Source organism: Salmo salar, chromosome ssa06, assembly GCF_905237065.1.
Source record: "Salmo salar chromosome ssa06, Ssal_v3.1, whole genome shotgun sequence".
Lineage (NCBI taxonomy): Eukaryota > Metazoa > Chordata > Actinopteri > Salmoniformes > Salmonidae > Salmo > Salmo salar.
In genome coordinates, this window is record NC_059447.1 from 72,378,156 (window position 1) to 72,404,623 (window position 26,468).

A 26,468-nucleotide genomic window follows, 5' to 3' on the forward strand; every position below is an offset into this window, starting at 1 on the left:
ATACTCTTTTATAACGTATTGGAACGAGGGTACCCAACATGAACTCGCGCGCCAGGTGTCTAATGGGACATCATCGTTCCATGGCTCTTGTTCGGTCAGATCTCCCTCCAGAAGACTCAAAACACTTTGTAAAGGCTGGTGACATCTAGTGGAAGCAATAGGAAGTGCCAAAATATTCCTCAGCCCCTGTGTTTTTCAATGGGATAGGTTTAAAGGTAATACGACACATCAGGTATCCACTTCCTGTCAGAAAATGTCTCAGGGTTTTGCCTGCCAAATGAGTTCTGTTATACTCACAGACACCATTCAAACAGTTTTAGAAAATTTAGGGTGTTTTCTATCCATATGTAATAAGTATATGCATATTCTAGTTACTGGGTAGGAGTGGTAACCAGATTAAATCGGGTATGTTTTTTTTATCCAGCCGTGTCAATACTGCCCCCTAGCCCTAACAGGTTAAAGGCACAGTCAACTTAGTGTATGTAAACTTCTGACCCACTGGAATTGTGATACAGTGAATTATAAGTGAATTATTACAGTGAATTACAATGAATTATAAGTGAAATAATCTGTCTGTAAACAATTGTTGGAAAAATGACTTGTGTCATGCACAAAGTAGATGTCCTAACCGACTTGCCAAAACTATAGTTTGTTAACAAGAAATTTGTGGAGCTGTTGAAAAATGAGTTTTAATGAGTCCAACCTAAGTGTATGTAAACTTCTGACTGCAACTGTAGAACACTTCAGGACCAGTGTTTTAGTTTCTTTAGTTTCTGTCCCATGTACCCAACCCTTTCTTCTCCCTCTCAATTTCAATTCCATTCAAAGGGATTTATTTACATGGCAACCAGATGCCAAAGCATTAGAAATAGATAATAAACAAAAGAAAATGAACAGTAAACATTACAGGAATATTTCAAATGTCATATTATGGCTTTGTAAAGTGTTGTAAATATGTGCAAATAGTTAAAGTACAAAAGGGAAAATAAATAAACATCATTATTGGTTGTATTTACGATGGTGTTTGTTCTTCACTGGTTGCCCTTTTCTTGTGGAAACAGGTCACAAATCTTGCTGCTGTGGTATTTTGCATAATAGATATGGGAGTTTATCAAAATGGGTCTGTGTAATCTGAGGGAAATATGTGTCTCTAATATGGTCATACATTTGGCAGGAGGTCAGGAAGTGCAGCTCAGTTTACACCACATTTTGTGGGCAGTGGGCACCAATTATGATTTTTCAACGCCGATACCGATTATGATATTTCAGCGCCGATAACAATTATTGGAGGACCAAAAAAGCCGATCCCGATTAATCGGCTGATTTATATATATATATTTGTAATAATGACAATTACAACAATACTGAATGAACAATGAACACTTTTATTTTAAATTAATATAATACATAAATAAAATCTATTTAGTCTCAAATAAATAATGAAACATGTTCAATTTGGTTTAAATAATGCAAAAACACAGTGTTGGAGAAGAAAGTAAAAGTGCAATATGTGCCATGTAAAAAGCTAAGGTTTAAGTTCCTTGCTCAGAACATGAGAACATATGAAAGCTGGTGGTTCAATATTCTCAGATCTTCAATATTCCCAGTTAAGAAGTTTTAGGTTGTAGTTATTATAGGAATTATGACTCGTCGACTATTTCTCTCTATACTATTTGTATTTCATATACCTTTGACTATTGGATGTTCATATAGGCACTTTAGTGTTGCCAGCCTAATCTCAGGAGTTGATAGGCATGAAGTCATAAACAGAGCTGTTCCTCAAGCATTGCAAATGCAGTGAAGTGCTGTTTGAATGAATGCTTACGAGCCTGCTGCTGCCTACCATCGCTCAGTCAGACTGCGCTATCAAATATCAAATCATAGACTTAATTATAATATAATAACACACAGAAATACGAGCCTTTGGTCATTAATATGGTAAAATCCGGAAACTATAATTTCGAAACAAAACATTTATTCTTTCAGTGAAATACGGAACCGTTCTGTGTTTTATCTAACGGGTGGCAACCCTAAGTCTAAATATTCCTGTTACATTGCACAACCTTCAATGTTATGTCATAATTATGTAAAATTCTGGCAAATTAGTTCACAGATCGCAACGAGCCAGGCAGCCCAAACTGTTGCATATACCCTGACTCTGCTTGCACTGAACGCAAGAGAAGTGACACAATTTCCCTATTTAACATTGCCTGCTAACATTAATATCTTTTAACTAAATATGCAGGTTTTAAAAACTATACTTCTGTGTATTGATGTGCTTTTGTTAAATCATCACCTGTTTGGTGAAGTTGAAGTAGGCTGTGATTCGATGAGAAATTAACAGGCACCGCATTGATTATATGAACGCAGGACAAGCTAGTTAACCTAGTAATATCATTAACCATGTGTAGTTAACTAGTGATTATGTGAAGATTGATTGTTTTTTGGAAGATAAGTTTAATGCTAGCTCGCAACTTACCTTGGCTCCTTGCAGCCACAAGGTTCTTTTGATGCTGCACTCGGCGTCCATAAAGGCCGATTGCCAATTGTTATGAAAACTTGAAATCGGCCCTAATTAATCGGCCATGCCGGTTAATCGGTCGACCTCTAGTGTGCACATAGACTGTCTTCTCTTGAGAGCCAGGTCTGCCTATGGCAGCCTTTCTCAATAGCAAGGCTATGCTCACTGAGTCTGTACATAGTCAAAGATTTCCTTAATTTTGGGTCAGTCACAGCGCTCAGGTATTCTGCTACTGTGTACTCTCTGTTTAGGGCCAAATAACATTCCAGTTTGCTCAGTTTTTTTGTTGTTAATTCTTTCCAATGTGTCAAGTAATTATCTTTTTGTTTTCTCATAATTTGGTTGAGTGTAATTGTGTTGCTTTCCTGGGGCTCTGTGGGGTTTGTTTGTGTTTGTGAACAGAGCCCCAGGACCAGCTTGCTTAGGGGACTCTTCTCCAGGTTCATCTCTCTGTAGGTGATGGCTTTGTTATGGGAGGTTTGGGAATCGCTTCCTTTTAGGTGGTTGTAGAATTGAATGTCTCTTTTCTGGATTTTGATAATTACTGGGTATCAGCCTAATTCTGCTCTGCATGTAATATTTGGTGTTTTACGTTGTACACCATAAAGGGCAATGGGTTCAATAACTGATTCAAGTATTTTTAGCCAGATCCAAATTGGCGTGTCGAATTTTATGTTCCTTTTGATGGCATAGAAGTCCTCTCTCTCTCTCTCTCTCTCTCTCTCTCTCTCTCTCTCTCTCTCTCTCTCTCTCTCTCTCTCTCTCTCTCTCTCTCTCTCTCTCTCTCTCTCTCTCTCCCTCTCTCTGCAACACCTCAGGCTGTTGTTCTTCAGATCCAACTGCTGCTACCCTGTCACATACACAATCACAATATAAACACCATACTACTGTCACAATACACACAGACACACACACCAAATTCACATACACATGATGCACTCACACACACAATCACACACAGCCTACCCCTGTCATACTCCCTTCAACCTTCCCCATGTTGTTGCATATCATTAAACATCCTCAGCTACTTTAGTTGATGTTTCCTCTTCCTCCCTCTGTCACAATCACGGCCTCTCGTCACCGAGCACAGCATGGTCCTTAGGAGAAAGAGGTGAAGCCCTTTAAACGCTGCAGGTGACTTATGGAGAAACCAGTATGATGTTGTCAGGGCAGAATATGGCTCAGTTAGTGAGTTACTTCAGTACCTTTTGCTGGTGTAACTGACTAGCATGTGTATGGGATTGAGTCAATGTGGCTATTTGTGGGTCTTGTGTGTCTGTGTGTGTGTGTCTGAGAGAGTGTGACTGTGTGTGTGTGTTTGGTCATTCATTTCCTCGTCATAGGGGATTTGAAGTGATCATTTCCTCCTTCCGATTTAATTTCTCCTGGTCAAGGGTGAAGACAGGAGGAAATGAAAGACAAATGAAAAGATAAAGAGAGAGAGAGTTCAAACTTGACTGATCAGAGTGCATCCCCCATCAGCCTTTGCTGTTTCCAAGGCTCTAAGTAGACCTTAGATCAGTGTCTAGGGGTAACTGTGGTTTCCTCCTGCAGGGATGATGGTAAGGAGGGGCTGAAGTTCTACACCAACCCCTCCTACTTCTTTGACCTGTGGAGAGAGAAGATGCTGCAGGACACAGAGGACAAGAGGAAGGAGAAGAGGAAACAGAAGGTAATGAAGGGCAGCCATTGGCCCGTCACCAGCATCCTGTCTACACATTGGTGGATTCAGCGTGGTGTCGTTAGCTCATTGGTCCTTAACTGAGGGGCTGTGTCACCAAGTGGCTTTCTGACCCTAACTAATTTCAGATCAGCTCTCCATATCGTAAGCATAATCTCAGCCATTATGAGCACATTAGTGGAACTGGTCTTGGATCAGAATTGCCAGTATTAATAACATCTAGAGCTACAGATGATATATGTGATGAAGGACATAACACTGTAGACTATGGTCAGTGATTCACACACACACACACACACACACACACACACACACACACACACACACACACACACACACACACACACACACACACACACACACACACACACACACACACACACACACACACACACACACACACACACACACACACACACACACTGGTCGATATGGGTCAGTGGGGGAAAGATGAGGTGAGCATAAATCACTGATTATACAGAATGACCACAGTACATATCGACCCATAGCGTACTCTACACACACACACACACACACACAGGGAACTATTAGCTGTGTATCTGTAATAGATGAGCATCAGGGAGGGGAGGATACAGGGTGGTTCTCTGTTGTCTCGTTATTTCCTCTAATTAATGGTTGGCTCTGCCCTCTCTCTGCCCTCTCTCTGCCCCCGCTCCTCATGAGGGAGCCTTTGTTTATCCTTAGAGAGACACACTCACATTTCCATACACCCACATACTGTACACACAGTTGATCTCATGTGGGGCCCTTCATAAATACACATTTACTATACTGTATACACACATACGTACCGTACACACAAATGCTCTCATGAGGAAGAATGCTGTGTATCCTCAGAGACACACACACACACACACACACACAAGCATGAGGGAGCCTTTGTATATCGTCTGAGATCTCCTTCCGTCTCTCACACAAACCCTAAATTACTGAGAAGTCAGCCCCTGTGCAGAAGGAGGGGTCTCCTGCGCCGAGCCCCAGGGGCTCCCTATGATGCTAATCAGCACCAGCTTGAGAGGCGGGCCATAGCCCTCACTTCCCCATAACATTCAACCAGAGGCCAATGTGGTTAGATTTCCAAGCACAACCAGTCAATGAGGTAGAAGCTTCCACAGGGAACCCTGCCAGAGAGGTTTGGGATATAGTAGTTGAGGTTTGGGTTTTCATGGTGGTGATAAATGATTCAGTCACAAGACTCACAGTCAGGGAACGGGACAGTTACAGTAGTCAGGGGACAGTTACAGTAGTCAGAGAACAGAGGACAGTTACAGTAGTCAGGGGACAGGGGAAAGTTACAGTAGTCAGGGAACAGGGGACAGTTACAGTAGTCAGGGAACAGGGGACAGTTACAGTAGTCAGGGAACAGGGGACAGTTACAGTAGTCAGGGAACAGAGGACAGTTACAGTAGTCAGGGGACAGTTACAGTAGTCAGGGGAGAGGGGACAGTTACAGTAGTCAGGGGACAGTTACAGTAGTCAGGGGACAGTTACAGGGGACAGGGGACAGTTACAGGGGACAGTTACAGTACTCAGGGGACAGTTACAGTACTCAGGGGACAGTTACAGTAGTCAGGGAACAGGGGACAGTTACAGTAGTCAGGGGACAGTTACAGTAGTCAGGGTACAGGGGACAGTTACAGTAGTCAGGGAACAGAGGACAGTTACAGTAGTCAGGGGACAGGGGAAAGTTACAGTAGTCAGGGGACAGTTACAGTAGTCAGGGAACAGGGGACAGTTACAGTAGTCAGGGAACAGGGGACAGTTACAGTGATCAGGGAACAGAGGACAGTTTCAGGGGACAGGGGAAAGTTACAGTAGTCAGGGGACAGGGGACAGTTACAGTAGTCAGGGGACAGGGGACAGTTACAGTAGTCAGGGGACAGGGGACAGTTACAGTAGTCAGGGGACAGGGGACAGTTACAGTAGTCAGGGGACAGGGGACAGTTACAGTAGTCAGGAGACAGTTACAGGGGACAGTTACAGTAGTCAGGGGACAGGGGACAGTTACAGTAGTCAGGGAACAGGGGACAGTTACAGTAGTCAGGGAACAGGGGACAGTTACAGTAGTCAGGGTACAGGGGACAGTTACAGTAGTCAGGGGACAGGGGACAGTTACAGTAGTCAGGGGACAGGGGCAGTTACAGTAGTCAGGGGACAGTTACAGGGGACAGTTACAGTTGTCAGGGGACAGTTACAGTAGTCAGGGAACAGGGGACAGTTACAGTAGTCAGGGGACAGTTACAGTAGTCAGGGAACAGGGGACAGTTACAGTAGTCAGGGGACAGTTACAGTAGTCAGGGAACAGGGGACAGTTACAGTAGTCAGAGAACAGGGGACAGTTACAGTAGACAGGGGACAGTTACAGTAGTCAGGGAACAGGGGACAGTTACAGTAGTCAGGGAACAGGGGACAGTTACAATAGTCAGGGGACAGTTACAGTAGTCAGGGAACAGGGGACAGTTACAATAGTCAGGGGACAGTTACAGTAGTCAGGGGACAGTTACAGTAGTCAGGGAACAGGGGACAGTTACAGTAGTCAGGGAACAGGGGACAGTTACAATAGTCAGGGGACAGTTACAGTAGTCAGGGAACAGGGGACAGTTGCAATAGTCAGGGAACAGGGGACAGTTACAGTAGTCACGGAACAGGGGACAGTTACAGTAGTCAGGGGACAGTTACAGGGGACAGTTACAGTAGCCAGGTGACAGTTACAGTAGTCAGGGAACAGGGGACAGTTACAGTAGTCAGTGGACAGGGGACAGTTACAGTAGTCAGGGAACAGGGGACAGTTACAGTAGTCAGGGGACAGTTACAGTAGTCAGGGGACAGGGGACAGTTACAGTAGTCAGGGAACAGGGGAGAGTTACAGTAGTCAGGAGACAGTTACAGGGGACAGTTACAGTAGTCAGGGGACAGGGGACAGTTACAGTAGTCAGGGAACAGGGGACAGTTACAGTAGTCAGGGAACAGGGGACAGTTACAGTAGTCAGGGTACAGGGGACAGTTACAGTAGTCAGGGGACAGGGGACAGTTACAGTAGTCAGGGGACAGGGGCAGTTACAGTAGTCAGGGGACAGTTACAGGGGACAGTTACAGTTGTCAGGGGACAGTTACAGTAGTCAGGGAACAGGGGACAGTTACAGTAGTCAGGGAACAGGGGACAGTTACAGTAGTCAGGGGACAGTTACAGTAGTCAGGGAACAGGGGACAGTTACAGTAGTCAGAGAACAGGGGACAGTTACAGTAGACAGGGGACAGTTACAGTAGTCAGGGAACAGGGGACAGTTACAGTAGTCAGGGAACAGGGGACAGTTACAATAGTCAGGGGACAGTTACAGTAGTCAGGGAACAGGGGACAGTTACAATAGTCAGGGAACAGGGGACAGTTACAGTAGTCAGGGAACAGGGGACAGTTACGGTAGTCAGGGAACAGGGGACAGTTACAGTAGTCAGGGAACAGGGGACAGTTACAATAGTCAGGGGACAGTTACAGTAGTCAGGGAACAGGGGACAGTTGCAATAGTCAGGGAACAGGGGACAGTTACAGTAGTCACGGAACAGGGGACAGTTACAGTAGTTAGGGGACAGTTACAGGGGACAGTTACAGTAGCCAGGTGACAGTTACAGTAGTCAGGGAACAGGGGACAGTTACAGTAGTCAGTGGACAGGGGACAGTTACAGTAGTCAGGGAACAGGGGACAGTTACAGTAGTCAGGGGACAGTTACAGTAGTCAGGGGACAGTTACAGTAGTCAGGGAACAGGGGAGAGTTACAGTAGTCAGGGAACAGGGGACAGTTACAGTAGTCAGGGAACAGGGGACAGTTACGGTAGTCAGGGAACAGGGGACAGTTACAGTAGTCAGGGAACAGGGGACAGTTACAATAGTCAGGGAACAAGGGACAGTTACAGTAGTCAGGGAACAGGGGACAGTTACAATAGTCAGGGGACAGTTACAGTAGTCAGGGGACAGGGGACAGTTACAGTAGTCAGGGGACAGTTACAGGGGACAGTTACAGGGGACAGTTACAGTAGTCAGGGGACAGTTACAGTAGTCAGGGAACAGGGGACAGTTACAGTAGTCAGTGGACAGGGGACAGTTACAGTAGTCAGGGAACAGGGGACAGTTACAGTAGTCAGGGGACAGTTACAGTAGTAAGGGGACAGGGGACAGTTACAGTAGTCAGGGGACAGTTACAGTTGTCAGGGGACAGTTACAGTAGTCAGGGAACAGGGGACAGTTACAGTAGTCAGGGGACAGTTACAGTAGTCAGGGAACAGTTACAGTAGTCAGAGGACAGTTACCGTAGTCAGGGTACAGGGGACAGTTACAGTAGTCAGGGGACAGTTACAGTAGTCAGGGAACAGGGGACAGTTACAGTAGTCAGGGAACAGGGGACAGTTACAATAGTCAGGGAACAGGGGACAGTTACAGTAGTCAGGGGACAGTTACAATAGTCAGGGAACAGGGGACAGTTACAGTTGGTCAGGGAACAGGGGACAGTTACAGTAGTCAGGGAACAGGGGACAGTTACAATAGTCAGGGAACAGTGGACAGTTACGGTAGTCAGGGAACAGGGGACATTTACAATAGTCAGGGGACAGTTACGGTAGTCAGGGAACAGGGGACAGTTACAATAGTCAGGGAACAGGAGACATTTACGGTAGTCAGGGAACAGGGGACAGTTACAGTAGTCAGGGGACAGTTACAGTAGTCAGGGGACAGTTACAGTAGTCAGGAGACAGTTACAATAGTCAGGGAACTGGGGACAGTTACAGTAGTCAGGGGACAGTTACATTAGTCAGGGAACAGGGGACAGTTACGGTAGTCAGGGAACAGGGGACAGTTACAATAGTCAGGGAACAGGGGACAGTTACAGTAGTCAGGGAACAGGGGACCGTTACAGTAGTCAGGGAACAGGGGACAGTTACAATAGTCAGGGAACAGGGGACAGTTACAGTAGTCAGGGAACAGGGGACAGTTACAGTAGTCAGGGAACACGGGACAGTTACAATAGTCAGGGGACAGGGGACAGTTACAGTAGTCAGGGGACAGGGGACAGTTACAGTAGTCAGGGAACAGGGGACAGTTACAGTTGTCAGGGAACAGGGGACAGTTACAGTAGTCAGGGAACAGGGGACAGTGACAGTAGTCAGGGTACAGGGGACAGTTACAGTAGTCAGGGAACAGGGGACAGTTACAATAGTCAGGGAACAGGGGACAGTTACAGTAGTCAGGGAACAGGGGACAGTTACAGTAGTCAGGGAACAGGGGACAGTTACAGTAGTCAGGGAACAGGGGACAGTTACAGTAGTCAGGGGACAGTTACAGTAGTCAGGGGACAGGGGACAGTTACAGTAGTCAGGGGACAGTTATAATAGTCAGGGAACAGGGGACAGTTACAGTAGTCAGGGAACAGGGGACAGTTACAGTAGTCAGGGAACAGGGGACAGTTACGGTAGTCAGGGAACAGGGGACAGTTACAGTAGTCAGGGAACAGGGGACAGTTACAATAGTCAGGGAACAAGGGACAGTTACAGTAGTCAGGGAACAGGGGACAGTTACAATAGTCAGGGGACAGTTACAGTAGTCAGGGGACAGGGGACAGTTACAGTAGTCAGGGGACAGTTACAGGGGACAGTTACAGGGGACAGTTACAGTAGTCAGGGGACAGTTACAGTAGTCAGGGAACAGGGGACAGTTACAGTAGTCAGTGGACAGGGGACAGTTACAGTAGTCAGGGAACAGGGGACAGTTACAGTAGTCAGGGGACAGTTACAGTAGTAAGGGGACAGGGGACAGTTACAGTAGTCAGGGGACAGTTACAGTTGTCAGGGGACAGTTACAGTAGTCAGGGAACAGGGGACAGTTACAGTAGTCAGGGGACAGTTACAGTAGTCAGGGAACAGTTACAGTAGTCAGAGGACAGTTACCGTAGTCAGGGTACAGGGGACAGTTACAGTAGTCAGGGGACAGTTACAGTAGTCAGGGAACAGGGGACAGTTACAGTAGTCAGGGAACAGGGGACAGTTACAATAGTCAGGGAACAGGGGACAGTTACAGTAGTCAGGGGACAGTTACAATAGTCAGGGAACAGGGGACAGTTACAGTTGGTCAGGGAACAGGGGACAGTTACAGTAGTCAGGGAACAGGGGACAGTTACAATAGTCAGGGAACAGTGGACAGTTACGGTAGTCAGGGAACAGGGGACATTTACAATAGTCAGGGGACAGTTACGGTAGTCAGGGAACAGGGGACAGTTACAATAGTCAGGGAACAGGAGACATTTACGGTAGTCAGGGAACAGGGGACAGTTACAGTAGTCAGGGAACAGGGGACAGTTACAGTAGTCAGGGGACAGTTACAGTAGTCAGGAGACAGTTACAATAGTCAGGGAACTGGGGACAGTTACAGTAGTCAGGGGACAGTTACATTAGTCAGGGAACAGGGGACAGTTACGGTAGTCAGGGAACAGGGGACAGTTACAATAGTCAGGGAACAGGGGACAGTTACAGTAGTCAGGGACCAGGGGACCGTTACAGTAGTCAGGGAACAGGGGACAGTTACAATAGTCAGGGAACAGGGGACAGTTACAGTAGTCAGGGAACAGGGGACAGTTACAGTAGTCAGGGAACACGGGACAGTTACAATAGTCAGGGGACAGGGGACAGTTACAGTAGTCAGGGGACAGGGGACAGTTACAGTAGTCAGGGAACAGGGGACAGTTACAGTTGTCAGGGAACAGGGGACAGTTACAGTAGTCAGGGAACAGGGGACAGTGACAGTAGTCAGGGTACAGGGGACAGTTACAGTAGTCAGGGAACAGGGGACAGTTACAATAGTCAGGGAACAGGGGACAGTTACAATAGTCAGGGAACAGGGGACAGTTACAGTAGTCAGGGAACAGGGGACAGTTACAGTAGTCAGGGAAACAGGGGACAGTTACAGTAGTCAGGGAAACAGGGGACAGTTACAGTAGTCAGGGGACAGTTACAGTAGTCAGGGACCAGGGGACAGTTACAATAGTCACGGAACAGGGGACAGTTACAGTAGTCAGGGGATAGTTACAGTAGTCAGGGAACAGGGGACAGTTACGGTAGTCAGGGAACAGGGGACAGTTACAATAGTCAGGGAACAGGGGACAGTTACAGTAGTCAGGGAACAGGGGACAGTTACAGTAGTCAGGGAACAGGGGACAGTTACAATAGTCAGGGAACAGGGGACAGTTACAATAGTCAGGTAACAGGGGACAGTTACAGTAGTCAGGGAACAGGGGACAGTTACAGTAGTCAGGGAACAGGGGACAGTTACAATAGTCAGGGAACAGGGGACAGTTACGGTAGTCAGGGAACAGAGGACAGTTACAGTAGTCAGGGGACAGGGGAAAGTTACAGTAGTCAGGGAACAGGGGACAGTTACAGTAGTCAGGGAACAGGGGACAGTTACAATAGTCAGGGGACAGGGGACAGTTACAGTAGTCAGGGGACAGTTACAGTAGTCAGGGAACAGGGGACAGTTACAGTAGTCGGGGAACAGGGGACAGTTACAGTTATCAGGGAACAGGGGACAGTTACAGTAGTCAGAGAACAGGGTACAGTTACAATAGTCAGGGAACAGGGGACAGTTACAGTAGTCAGGGAACAGGGGACAGTTACAGTAGTCAGGGAACAGGGGACAGTTACAATAGTCAGGGGACAGTTACAATAGTCAGGGAACAGGGGACAGTTACGGTAGTCAGAGGACAGTTACAGTCACACCACTGTGTGTTTAGAAAAGACAGGACACAGAATATATAGAAAGAAGTATTTCACAGAATACTAGGCTATGGGCCTATATATACAGTATTCAATAGACCTTGTTTTGTGTAGACAGAGTATTGAGTTGGGATGGTGGGGGAGTTGGGGCCAGATCCTAGTCTAATAAAAGGCTTAACTCAGTGGGGTTATAAAGCCCTATTCATTTCCCCTGCACCACAATACACTGGCAGCCATTACAGTACAGAGTACAGACCCCTTACAGATAGCCAGGATGGCAGGCCACTAAGACCAGGGAGGAAGATTGTTGGGGTCTACACACAAATAGTTCTGATTTGGGTTCAGATACATTATGAGATACAGGCATACAAGCACAGGATAGTGGAATAAGAGACGACTGGGTTTCTGGCATGGACATTATGCAGTTATGTGAGTGGATAGACATGATGTCCTTGGCTAGAGAAAGTGAGTGAGAGAAACAGGGGAGAGAGAAAGAACAGAGAGAGAAAGAAAGAACAGAGAAAGACACAGAATCTCTACAACAGATCAGGGCACTTTTTTCTGGAACAAACTGGTTTTAAAAACTATCAACATGCAGAGACTGGATTTGCCACGATTGCCAACCCCCCACAATGTACTACCCTTCAACACAATATTACTGGTCGGTTCCCTACCCCATGCTCTAACCCCTCTCCCTCTCTCTTTCCTTCGTCCTCTCCCCTGTTCTCATCCCGTCTCTATTGTCTCTGACTGTGTGCAGCTGGAAATGTATTTTTATTTGGGGCCGGAGGGCCTTATAAGAGTCCCCTCCATTCCCCCTCCCCTCCTCGCCCCCCCAGAGGTAAGGCTGACCCCCCCCAGACCCTATCATGGGACCCTCAGGTTAGCCTGCTGCCCCCCTACCTAACCCCCCTTGAGGCATTTGCCCTGCCTCAAAGCAGTGGACCGGCCCCCACTATCTCTGCTGCTAACCCCTCCTACTTACCTACCTACTACTTACCTGGAAACCCTTGCTAATCACCTCCTTAACTACAGAACGCTTCTGAGACAATCTCTGGCTGGCTGCTAGTGGGATTCTACTTATTTCACAGTGATTGTAACCTCCTGGGTTAGCATGCCGCCCTCCCTCCACCTGCTGCCGACTAACACAGACCCCCTCCCTCCACCTGCTGCCCACTAACACAGACCCCCTCCCTCCACCTGCTGCCCACTAACACAGACCCCCTCCCTCCACCTGCTGCCCACTAACACAGACCCCCTCCCTCCACCTGCTGCCCACTAACACAGACCCCCTCCCTCCACCTGCTGCCGACTAACACAGACCCCCCTCCCTCCACCTGCTGCCCACTAACACAGACCCCCTCCCTCCACCTGCTGCCCACTAACACAGACCCTCTCCCTCCACCTGCTGCCCACTAACACAGACCCCCTCCCTCCACCTGCTGCCCACTAACACAGACCCCCTCCCTCCCCCTCTCTCCACCTGCTGCCCACTAACACAGACCCCCTCCCTCCACCTGCTGCCCACTAACACAGACCCTCTCCCTCCACCTGCTGCCCACTAACACAGACCCCCTCCCTCCACCTGCTGCCCACTAACACAGACCCCCTCCCTCCCCCTCTCTCCACCTGCTGCCCACTAACACAGACCCCCTCCCTCCACCTGCTGCCCACTAACACAGACCCCCTCCCTCCATCTGCTGCCCACTAACACAGACCCCCTCCCTCCACCTGCTGCCCACTAACACAGACCCCCTCCCTCCACCTGCTGCCCACTAACACAGACCCCCTCCCTCCACCTGCTGCCCACTAACACAGACCCCCTCCCTCCACCTGCTGCCCACTAACACAGACCCCTCCCTCCACCTGCTGCCCACTAACACAGACCCCCTCCCTCCACCTGCTGCCCACCAACACAGACCCCCTCCCTCCACCTGCTGCCCACTAACACAGACTACCTCCCTCCACCTGCTGCCCACTAACACAGACCCCCTCCCTCCATCTGCTGCCCACTAACACAGACCGCATCCCTCCACCTGCTGCCCACTAACACAGACCCCCTCCCTCCACCTGCTGCCCACTAACACAGACCCCCTCCCTCCACCTGCTGCCCACTAACACAGACTCCCTCCCTCCACCTGCTGCCCACTAACACAGACTACCTCCCTCCACCTGCTGCCCACTAACACAGACCCCCTCCCTCCACCTGCTGCCCACTAACACAGACCCCCTCCTTCCACCTGCTGCCAACTAACACAGACCCCCTCCCTCCACCTGCTGCCCACTAACACAGACCCCCTCCCTCCACCTGCTGCCCACTAACACAGACCCCTCCCTCCACCTGCTGCCGACTAACACAGACCCCCTCCCTCCACCTGCTGCCCACTAACACAGACCCCTCCCTCCACCTGCTGCCGACTAACACAGACTCCCTCCCTCCACCTGCTGCCCACTAACACAGACCCCTCCCTCCACCTGCTGCCGACTAACACAGACCCCCTCCCTCCCCCTCCCTCCACCTGCTGCCCACTAACACAGACCCCCTCCCTCCACCTGCTGCCCACTAACACAGACCCCCTCCCCTCGGTGTCTTTGGATTTCCACTAACTACCAGGATGGTTGTGATCTGATATTTCTCCCTGTAGTTTACTACCTGTAGTTTACTACCTGTTCTTTACTACCTGTTCTTCACATGTAAGAGGTTCAGTGCTTTAGTTTCTCATTCTTTTACCGTCTACTATGTACTTGGTCATTGGAATTAGGGGTGAAAGTAAGGTGGTCCGATACGGCGTCCCGGCAAAATAAATTGTGGGGGTACGCCATACCGGTAAAACATGAGCCTATCACAATAATGAAAACAAAATATCAAGAAAACTTTATGTCAGAGGCGTGGAAAAGAGAGAATGGACATGAAAACCGGTGGGAAAGCCTACGCTCCAAAATACGATGTGGTTCGACGACAACACTGACATTTTTCCAAGGCAGAGATGAGTGGCCGAAACCGAGACACGTGGACAGCAGTGGACGCATACATTCTGTCCTAATTACAATCACCAAATGTCATTACACTTTTTGGTGTGTTGTGTACAAGATGTCTCTTTCCATTCACCACTGTTTAGAGGTTGGAAATATGTTGAGAGTGGATGAACATGCGTGGGTAGCCTAGTAAAGGAGCCCTTTGAAGTGATTGTTTCACAATCAGATGAAGACATATGACTGGTTGAGTTTATGCCACAGTAAAAGGTAATACATTTTAAAAGTTAAATCACAAATCTTTAAGACTCACAGAGATCCTATTGAATTAGTAGGGATTCTATATGTAGTTCTATGATTAGGCCATCAAATGACATAGAAGGTCCTGTATCGGAATAAATTAATTCTACTTTCACCCCTGATTTGTATACAATCTCCATGATAATGACCAAGTGATGTTTAGGTAACTGTACCAGCTCTCTCCCTCCCACCCCCAGACTCCCAGGCTGGGTTAGGACCTGCATGGGGGAGTAGAGAGAGCAGTGGCGGTGGCATTATGCTGAGTCTGTCACACACACACACACTGTATACACACACACACACACACACACTGTATATACACACATACAGCATGTGCTTGCACAGCAAGACACACTCCTGTGTGCCGCTGGCACATTCAGATGTAGGATGACTGCATGGGTTAGTCATACAGGGTCCTGAAATTAGCCACATTTATGACAGTAATTACACATGCAGAGCCCACACACACACTCAAACACGAACACACACACACACACAAACATGAACCCACACACACACACTCAAAGCGACCCACACACTCATCACTCATAACCATTTTAACTGATTAAGGAAAGGCTTGCGAGTACAATAAACCTTCAGGTCCATTCCATCTTCTCTGGTGTGTGTGTGTGTGTGTGTGTGTGTGTGTGTGTGTGTGTGTGTGTGTGTGTGTGTGTGTGTGTGTGTGTGTGTGTGTGTGTGCGCGCTTCTCTCCACCCGTGCTTCCTCAGCGTAATGGCCTGTGATTAATCGTGGCTAATCAATATGCATTACTGTTAGGATTCATGATGTTCCCTTCACTCTGCTGTGTGACTACTGACAGCCCTGGGCACCACAGGGACGGCTTGGGGGCGGGGTCAACTACAGCTAGCCAAACACAGGCTGACAACCGCCCAATCCACGTCTCGTCAAATCACTACCTACCGTTCTGTCACACGCCCGCCTGATCACCTGAGCATGTGTCACGGAAACAAATGTAGTGTCTTTGGCATCATTAAAGGTGAAGACTGTTATTTATCAAATCAATTCTCTGTAAATATTATTATGTGATTAAAATAATCATGTAAATTGAATTACCTAGGAAGTCGGGGCACTACGGAAAATCTTCAGATTACAAAGTTATCATTTTCTGAATATAACTCTTCAGATATTTTAATATCTGATCAATTAGTGTTCTAATTAATGAATTATTCTTTACCTCACATCAGTCTCATTCCAAATGTCGTAAATTGATAGTTATCTGCATGAACCCAGCCTAAACTATGAATCATCCATACACCAATTGGCTTAATCATTTATTTACTAACTAACTAAATAATCACAGAAATACATAACAAACAAACAGTAGATATTGGTTACTAACAATGATAGGGAAGATCCCCTAGTGGGCTAAACCGATATGACGGCTTGGTGGACAAAGGGAAGGGGTTGTGGGCTGAGAAAGAGCGGGAAAGACAAAATGGATCACTACACACAGTGAATAATTATATTCATTGAAATGCTAATCCTTTGCACATGAACGCTCGCTCATTCGGGAATAATTGCAATCAATATATTTACGCCCATATGTCGTTGTTGTCTTCTCTGTTGGAATCGTTGGTCCGTCTGCGGGAGAGTCAGAGAGTCTCTGGTTACTCATGGTCGCAGCTCTATCGGCGGCTCCTGATAGTGTCTGTTGTAATGGATACGTCAGGCGTCCATTGTTCTTAGAGTAGATGTTTCAGCGGTTGTCGGTATTTGCATCTCAGGTTTACATAATTTCTAGCTGCAGACTTGTAATTAGTATCAGGATTTGCTCTTATTTTGTAGGGATCGATAGTCTCAGAGTTGAACCATTTCCAGCCGTGTAGCCAATGCTCCACGTTGCATAGTTTTCTAGTTTTGGTAGTCAAACCTGTGCCACCTCAGGTGACACCGAGGTATTCGTGGTCTGAAGAGGATTTCCTCAGGAGGGGTTTTTATTCGTAACAATAAAAAAGGGCGGTTCCATGACGCCAGATCATGTCTGTGCTCATGGGGGAGTGGCCGCTGGCTAGTGAAACACACTCAACATAACTGTCCCTTAAGTGTCCACGGACCATTCCCACACTCTCAAAGGTGGACATATTGTTTAAAACTCCCATTTTGGGGATTTAGGAGTTTGGCCAAGTGAAATCCCTTGTTCGCTCTGTGATCTCTCTCTCTGCATGACCAGGGGGAGAGAGTCTCTGCCAGGAATGCATGGCCTGAGATAACAGAACCTGGGTGTAGGAGAGAGTGAGAGAGGGGGAAGCCACGATCTACACCCAGAAAGAGCCACGTCATGACACAAACTAACAACACAACACGTATTATCTACATGAGTTAGATTAGAGCTATACTAACAGGAATGTTGATTGATCAAACAATCGACCAAACAATCTTTTTCACTTGATTGGCTTGATGTTGGTTTAGACTTGGGAGAGGGTTATGTATGTTTTGATAGGTCTCTGAATGGGGGGTTCTGTAGGGTTATATAGTAGAGAAAAGATTGAGAGGAGATGTGTGTGTGTGTGTGTGTGTGTGTGTGTGTGTGTGTGTGTGTGTGTGTGTGTGTGTGTGTGTGTGTGTGTGTGTGTGTGTGTGTGTGTGTGTGTGTGTGTGTGTGTGTGTGTGTAGAGTACGCTATGGGTCGATATGTACTGTGGTCATTCTGTATAATCAGTGATTTATGCTCACCTCATCTTTCCCCACCCCACTGACCCATATCGACCAGTGTGTGTGTGTGTGTGTGTGTGTGTGTGTGTGTGTGTTATTAATGGTCACATACAGTCAGATTTACAGCTGCTAAGTCTCAGCTCCAGATATTTTACTGCACGTTTATCTAACAACTATCTCACAACAGTTATTCTTTTTCAAGGCGTTTTAATGTCTCAGTGCTACATAAGTTTGTGATTGTGCTTGTGTGTAGGATGTTTAAGCTAGGTGTTACATTAAGATTGTATAACAATAAATTAGCCTACTTAGCATAATTATTTGAGGCCAATGCTTTGCTGCCTCTTAACGAAAGTCTTTGACCAAATTGCTGAGATTTCTGCTGCATAGCAACAGTCTAGGAACACCAACTGTCTTTTTGTGTCTTGGATGTTGCCTGTAAGCTAGCTAGGTGGTTTTGTTTTAGATGGACTGTGAATGATGACTCCCTCTTGTCCTTTTGCCACTTGCTTTGTGCTTCCTTCTGGCGCTAACCGTGTTGTGCCAAACACTCTGTCATGTTTTGTTACTGTGTGTTCTTGTCAGGCTGCACTGTGTTGTGAGTGGCGTGCTTTGTGCTTTTTGTGTGTTCAAATAAGCTCTTTTCTTTTATGGCGATTTCTTTGTCTTTGTATGTCTGAACAGCTCTGTTGTCTTTGAGTGAGTGTTTGTTTGGAGCTGTGCGTGTGTGTGCGTGTGTGCGTGTTGTGTGCCCTCCAGTCCACTGTTTATTTGGTTTGTAAGTGGCACATGTACTATGTTAAATTGTATGATTTGCGCTCTGCCGCTGTGTGTGACTACTGTCAGTCCAGCTGTGTGTGACTACTGTCAGTCCAGCTGTGTGTGACTACTGTCAGTCCAGCTGTGTGTGACTACTGTCAGTCCAGCTGTGTGTGACTACTGTCAGTCCAGCTGTGTGTGACTACTGTCAGTCCAGCTGTGTGTGACTACTGTCAGTCCAGCTGTGTGTGTGACTACTGTCAGTCCAGCTGTGTGTGACTACTGTCAGTCCAGCTGTGTGTGACTACTGTCAGTCCAGCTGTGTGTGACTACTGTCAGTCCAGCTGTGTGTGACTACTGTCAGTCCAACTGTGTGTGACTACTGTCAGTCCAGCTGTGTGTGACTACTGTCAGTCCAACTGTGTGTGACTACTGTCAGTCCAACTGTGTGTGACTACTGTCAGTCCAGCTGTGTGTGACTACTGTCAGTCCAACTGTGTCATGTCATTTTGTGTTGAAGAGTTTTGCTTCCTCATCTGATTCACTGCTCTGCTGCTGTCCTGTTGTTGCCGCTGTCAGCAGCCAGCTGTGTTGTGTTCTACTGCTCTGTGTAGTGTTCATTTGTTCCCTCTGGTGCTTCTCTTGTCCTTTTGTTCTTGTAGTTGCAGGACCCCCACATGTATGATCAGGTCTATAGGTACTTAGACCTCCCAGGACAGGTATGTGATCTCATTCTAACCATGTGTCTTTTTACAGCTCATAGTCCCTAGGACAATATTTAGACATGTTATAATGCATTATGAAGACCTAATGTCACATTCCCACTGCTGTAGGTATGGGAACTAAGAATTCTGTTTCTGTGTATTTTCTGTGTATTTTGTGTATTTTGGCAAAAATTATTTAATTAGTAAAGTACAGTTCAATTCGTTCTACTATTATTTGGACATGATCTTTCTTTTAACTTTGGTGTAGGGTAGACACCATGTTTTTTGTACTACTATACATGTAAAATGCCCTGTAATATCCAGCTCATTCAACTAAAATGTGAGCTACAGCTTTCCTTGTTCCCAGACTTCACATAGCAGTGTGGTATTCCCCCTACACTAAGTTCTGCCTTACACTTGTTATGTCTTGGTTGCCACCTTCTTTGTGTCCCGTTTATATATGTGTAGACTGAGCATCCTACTCTGTGTCTATGTAAATATTCCATATGGCTTAGTATACAATGAAAATGAGAGAGTCACTATGACAACAGCTACTGTGCAAAACCAAGAGCAGAGATAAGTTTTGCTTATGAGGCTTTATGGGACTGTGTTTGTTTTTTTGTTTTACTATCCTTGTGGGGACCAGAAGTCCTCACAAGGATAGTAAAACAAGAAACATTCAGACAAGTGGGGACATTCCTTTATTTTTACATTTTATTTAAATAGGCAAGTCAGTTAAGAACACATTCTTATTTACAATGACAGCCTACCCCAGCCAAACCTGGGCCAATTGTGAGGTTGTGATAGAGCCTGGAATCGAACCAGGGTCTGTAGTGACGCCTCTAGCACTGAAATGCAGTGTCTTAGACCGCTGCGCCACTCCGGAGCCGGTCCCCACAAGGAAAAAGGCTATTTTAGGTTTAAGGGTTAGGTTTAGTCTTAGGGTTACAATTAGGGTTAGGAGTTAGGAGTTAGGTTTAGGGTTAAAGTTACGAGTTAAGGTTAGGTTAAGGGGAAAATTTGATTTTGAATGGGAATAAATGTTTTGGTCTTCACAAGGATAGTAAAACAAGTGTGTGTGTGCGTGCGTGCGTGCATGCGTGCGTGCGTGCGTGCGTGCGCACCACACTGTGTTAGTCCCGATCCAATCAATGTGAAGACAGGAGTGTACCAGCTGTTGACTCTCTCTATTAAATCTTTCTTCTCTCTGTTGCCTCCTGTCTTTGCACTCAGTTCTGCTCTCTGTCTCTTTTTAAATGTTAAATAAAAAGATAGCTCTTCCCTCTACTTGTGATCAAAGCAGTCATGACTGGTTAAATGTGTGTGAAGGGAACTTCAATGAAGTGCTGTGTTTGTCTGTTAGTTCTGTACAGATGAAAACTCTAGTCTCTCTCTCTTTGTCTGTCTCTGTCTCTTGCCTCTTTCCTCTCTTCGCTCCTCCAACCCCCTCCCTCTCCTCTCTCTCCTCCCCCCTCTCCTCCCACCTTCCTCCCTCTATCCCCTCGTTCTCCAGGTTAGGGGAAACGACCGTACTCTGGAGACTGAGAAGATCCCGCGGGCGCCTCACGACCGGAAGAAGGAGTGGCAGAAACTGGCACTCGGGGCGGAGCTAGCTGAGGACGACCCTGAAGGGGCCCTGAAGCACAGAGAGGCTAACGGCTCCACTCCCTATTACGACAGGTCTGGGTGAGTGTGTGCATGTTTGCGCGTCCTTGTTTCTCTGTATATGGAGCATTGGGAAATGCTATTAAACGCCAATGCTCCTCTATATGGAGAATGTGTGTCACGTCCCAATTCCCTGTCTCCCTTATTTTTTTACATTTTATTTAACCTTTATTTAACCAGGAAAAGCCCATTGAGACCCAGTCTCGTTTTCAAAGGAGACCTGTCCAAGAAGGCAGCAATAATTAATACATTACAGAATGAAAACATACAACAACATGATCCAGCCTAAAAAAAGCATTTACACTCCACTGTAACAGTGTCCCATCAATATTTTAAATTCAATCAGTGGCACTAACATATCTAGAGGAAGCATGGATTGTAGACTATTCCATGTGTCTAGTGCACAAGAAGAGAAGGCAGTCTTGCCTAATACTGTGAATGTCCTGGGGACTTTAAGTAGCAACACCTAGCAGACCAGGTATGGTAACTGCTGGTGGTGAAGGAGACCAGACTACAGAGGTAAAGAGGGAGATTACCCAAAAGGGCTTTGTAGATGAACACATACAAATGTATCTTTCTGAGCATATAAAGTGAGGTCCAACCTACCATTTGGTACAATGTGCAATGGTGGGTGAGTGACTTGGCATTTGTGTAACAAATATATCAAACACTATCTATCAATCAATCAATCAAATGTATTTATAAAGCCCTTTTTATATCAGCCAATGTCACAAAGGGCTATACAGAAACTCAGCCTAAAACCCCAAACAGCAAGCAATGCAGATGTAGAAGCACGGTGGCTAAGAAAAACTCCCTAAAAAGGCAGGAACCAGGGTATGAGGAGTGGCCAGTCCTCTTCTGGCTGTGCCGGGTGGAGATTATAACAGAACATGGCCAAGATGTTGAAATGTTCATAGATGACCAGCAGGGTCAAATAATAATAATCACAGTGGTTGTAGAGGGTGCAACAGGTCAGCACTTCAGGAGTAAATGTCAGTTGGCTTTTCATAGCCGATCATTTAGAGTCGAAAAACAGCAGGTCCGGGACAAGGTAGCACGTCCAGTGAACAGGTCAGGGTGCCATAGCCACAGGCAGAACAGTTGAAACTGGAGCAGCAGCATGACCAGGTGGACTGAGGACAGCAAGGAGTCATCAGGCCAGGTAGTCCTGAGGCGTGGTCCTAGGGCTTAGGTCCTCTGAGAGAAGAGAAAATAGAAAGAAAGAAAGAAAGAAAGAAAGAAAGAAAGAAAGAAAGAAAGAAAGAAAGAAAGAAAGAAAGAAAGAAAGAAAGAAAGAAAGAAAGAAAGAAAGAGAGAGAGAGAGAATTAGAGGGAGCATACTTATATTCACACAGGACACCGGGTAAGACAGGAGAAATACTCCGGATATAACAGACTGACCTTAGCCCCCCGACACAAACTATTGCAGCATAATTACTGGAGGCTGTGACAGGAAGGGTGACACGAAGTGGGCAGGATATAACCCCGCCCACTTTGCCAATGCACAGCCGTCACACCACTAGAGGGATATCTTCAAACCACCAACTTATTACCCTGAGACAAGGTTGAGTATAGCCCACGAAGATCTCCCCCACGGCACGAAACCGAGGGGGGCGCCAATCCCGGACAGGAAGATCACGTCAGTGACTCAACCCACTCAAGTGATGCACCCCTCCTAGGGACTCCATGTGTAACACTCTAACGCTTCCCCATTCTCTATATCAAACACTACCCTGCCATGTGTAGCGCTCTGGGGCGGCAGGTAGCCTAGTGGTTAGAGCGTTGGACTAGTAACCAAAAGGTTGCAAGATCGAATCCCAGAGTTAACAAGGTAAAAAATCTGTCGTTCTGCCCCTGAACAAGGCAGTTAACCCACTGTTCCTAGGCCGTCATTGAAAATAAGAATTTGTTTTTAACTGGCTTGCGTAGTAAAATAAAAATTCTAATGCTTCCTTTTTCTCTATATCAAACACTATCCTGCCATGTGTAACACTCTAATCCTTCCCCTTTCTCTATATCAAACACTACCCTGCCATGTGTAACACTCTAATGCTTCCCCTTTCTCTATATCAAACACTACCCTGCCATGTGTAACACTCTAACGCTTCCCCTTTCTCTATATTAAACACTACCCTGCCATGTGTAACACTCTAACACTTCCCCTTTCTCTATATCAAACACTACCCTGCCATGTGTAACACTCTAACGCTTCCCCTTTCTCTATATCAAACACTACCCTGGCATGTATAACACATGCATTTCAATTTTAACAGGTGTGCCTTGTTAAAAGTTCATTTGTGTAATTTGTGTAATTTCTTTCCTTCTTAATGCATTTGAGCCAATCAGTTGTTTTGTGACAAGTTAAGGGTGGTATACAGAAGATAGCCCTATTTGGCAAAATACCAAGTCCATATTATGGCAAGAACAGCTCAAATAAGCAAAGGGAAATGACAGTCCATCATTACTTTAAGACATGAAGGTCAGTCAATCCGGAAAATGTCAAGAGCTTTGAAAGTTTCTTCAAGTGCAGTTGCAAAAACCATCAAGTGCTATGATGAAACTGGCTCTCCACCACAGGAAAGGAAGACCCAGATTTACCTCTGCTGCAGAGGATAAGTTCATTAGAGTTACCAGCCTCAGAAATTGCAGCCCAAATAAATGCTTCACAGAGTTCAAGTAACAGACACATCTCAACATCAGCTGTTCAGAGGAGACTGTGTGAATCAGGCCTTCATGGTTGAATTCTTGCAAAGAAAGCACTAATAAAGGACACCAATAATAAGAAGAGACTTGTTTGGGCCAAGAAACACGAGCAATGGACATTACACCCATCTGTCCTTTGGTCTGATGAGTCCAAATTGGAGATTTTTGGTTCCAACCGCCATGTCTTTGTGAGATGCAGACTAGGTGAACGGATGATCTCCGCATGTGTGGCTCCCATGGTGAAGCACGGAGGAGGAGGTGTGGGGGTGCTTTGCTGGTGACACTGATTTATTTAAGGCACTCTTAACCAGCATGGCTACCACAGCATTCTGCAGCGATACGCCATCCCATCTGGTTTGCGCTTAGTGGGACTATCATTTGTTTTTCAACAGGACAATGACTCATAACACACCTCCAGGCTGTGTAAGGGCTATTTGACCAAGAAGGAGAGGGATGGAGTGCTGCATCAAATGACCTGGCCTCCACAATCACCTGACATCAACCCAATTGAGATGGTTTGGGATGAGTTGGGCCACAGATTAAAGGAAAAGCAGCCAACAAGTACTCCACATATGTGGGAACTCCTTCAAGACTGTTGGAAAAGCATTCCAGGTGAAGCTGGTTGAGAGAATGCCAAGAGTGTGCAAAGCTGTCTACATGATTCCATATGTGTTATTTCCTAGTTTTGATGTCTTCACTATTATTCTACAATGTAGAAAATAGTAAAAATAAAGAAAAAACCTTGATTGAGTAGGTGTGTCCAAACTTTTGACTGGTACTGTATATGGAGGGAATCTGTAACACTAACGCTCCCCCTCTCTTTCAGAGCTCCTAGTTACTTGGATGGGATGGACGGGCCATTCTCCCTAGCAGCGCTGCCCTACAGCCAGATGAATGAGCTGCTGAACCGCCCTGGGGACAGAATGTACACACGACCCCATGACCCCCCACCACCACCCCCTATGCACCATCTGGGAGACATCAAACCCCCCTCCATGATCAGGTGGGTATCACACACACACACACACACACACACACACACACACACACACACACACACACACACACACACACACACACACACACACACACACAGAGGCACGCACACACACACAGAGGCACGCACACACACACAGAGGCACACACACACACACAGAGGCACACACACACACACAGAGGCACACACACACACACACACAGAGGCACACACACACACACACACAGAGAGGCACACACACACGCACACACACGCAGAGGCACACACACACAGAGGCACACACACACACAGAGGCACACACACACACACACAAGGGGCAGCAGGTAGCCTAGTGGTTAGAGTGTTGGACTACTAACCAAAAGGTTGCAAGACTGAATCCCCGAGCTGACAAGGTAAAAATCTGTTGTTCTTCCCCTGAACAAGGCAGGTAACCCACTGTTCCTAGGCCGTCATTGAAAATAAGAATTTGTTCTTAACTGTCTTGCCTTTTTTTTTTGAAAGCACACGAGACACAAACAAGAAAATGTGTTGCCTCATGGGAGTGTCTCCCCACCACCTATCTGGTTTTGTGACTTTGAGAATGCCTTTCACTCCAAGTGTATACAACTCTCTTGTTCCTGTTTCCTGTTCAGTTGTTTTCTCTACTCTGTTGTTCTCTTCTATTCATGGGTTGCATGTTTCCTCACAATATTGTTTTGAACATTTGTTTTGGACTGATGAAGCACTGATGAAGATTTCATCAAAAGCGCATTATAGTTGCTTGGAAGTACAATGACATTCAAAAGGAGGCAAATAAATAGTAGGAAAACCTTTTGTCATAATTTTGATGTCACCAGATTGACTTTAGATGCAGTATAACGTTAGCTAGTTAGCTAAGATTGAGGGGAGGAGGTAACAATACTTTGTATGAAGTGCCTACATTATTACACATATTATGCGTTAATTGTGGAAATAAATTGAAGAGGCGACAGTGAAGAGGAGACTCCGGGATGCTGGCCTACTAGGCAGAGTTGCAAAGAAAAAGCCATATCTCAGACTGGCCAATAAAAATAAAAGATTAAGATGGGCAAAATAACACAGACACTGGACAGAGGAACTTTGCCTAGAAGTTGCCTCTTCACTGTTGACGTTGAGACTGGCGTTTGTGGGTGCTATTTCACGAAGCTGCCAGTTGAGGACTTGTGAGGCGTCTGTTTCTCAAACTAGACACTCTACTGTACTTGTCCTCTTGCTCAGTTGTGCACCGGGGCCTCCCACTCCTCTTTCTATTCTGGTTAGAACCAGTTTGCGCTGTTCTGTGAAAGAAGTAGTACACAGCATTGTACCAGATCTTCAGTTTCTTGGAAATTTCTTGCATGGAATAGCCTTCATTTCTCAGAACAAGAATAGACTGCCGAGTTTCAGAAGAAAGTACTTTGTTTCTGGCCATTTTGAGCCTGTAATCGAACCCACAAATGCTGATACTCAACCAGTCTAAAGAAGGCCAGGTGTATTGCTTCTTTAATTAGAACAACAGTTTTCAGCTGTGCTAACATAATTGCAAAAGGGTTTTCTAATGATCAATTAGCCTTTTAAAATGATAAACTTGGATTAGCTAACACAACGTGCCATTGGAACACAGGAGTGATGGTTGCTGATAATTGGCCTCTGTACGCTATGTAGATATTCCATTAAAAATCTGTGTTTCCAGCTACAATAGTCATTTACAACATTACCAA

General features: G+C 46.3%; 1 protein-coding gene across 1 annotated transcript in view; it reads left to right on the forward strand.

Annotated features, from left to right (window-relative positions):
- Positions 1-26,468, forward strand: part of LOC106607959 (WASP family member 1) — a 206,068-nt gene that overhangs the window by 169,532 nt on the left and 10,068 nt on the right. The window contains 4 exon segments of the mRNA XM_014205484.2: positions 4,076-4,193; positions 19,344-19,400; positions 20,899-21,065; positions 24,580-24,756. Of these exon segments, the coding sequence (XP_014060959.2) occupies positions 4,076-4,193; positions 19,344-19,400; positions 20,899-21,065; positions 24,580-24,756 (519 nt within the window).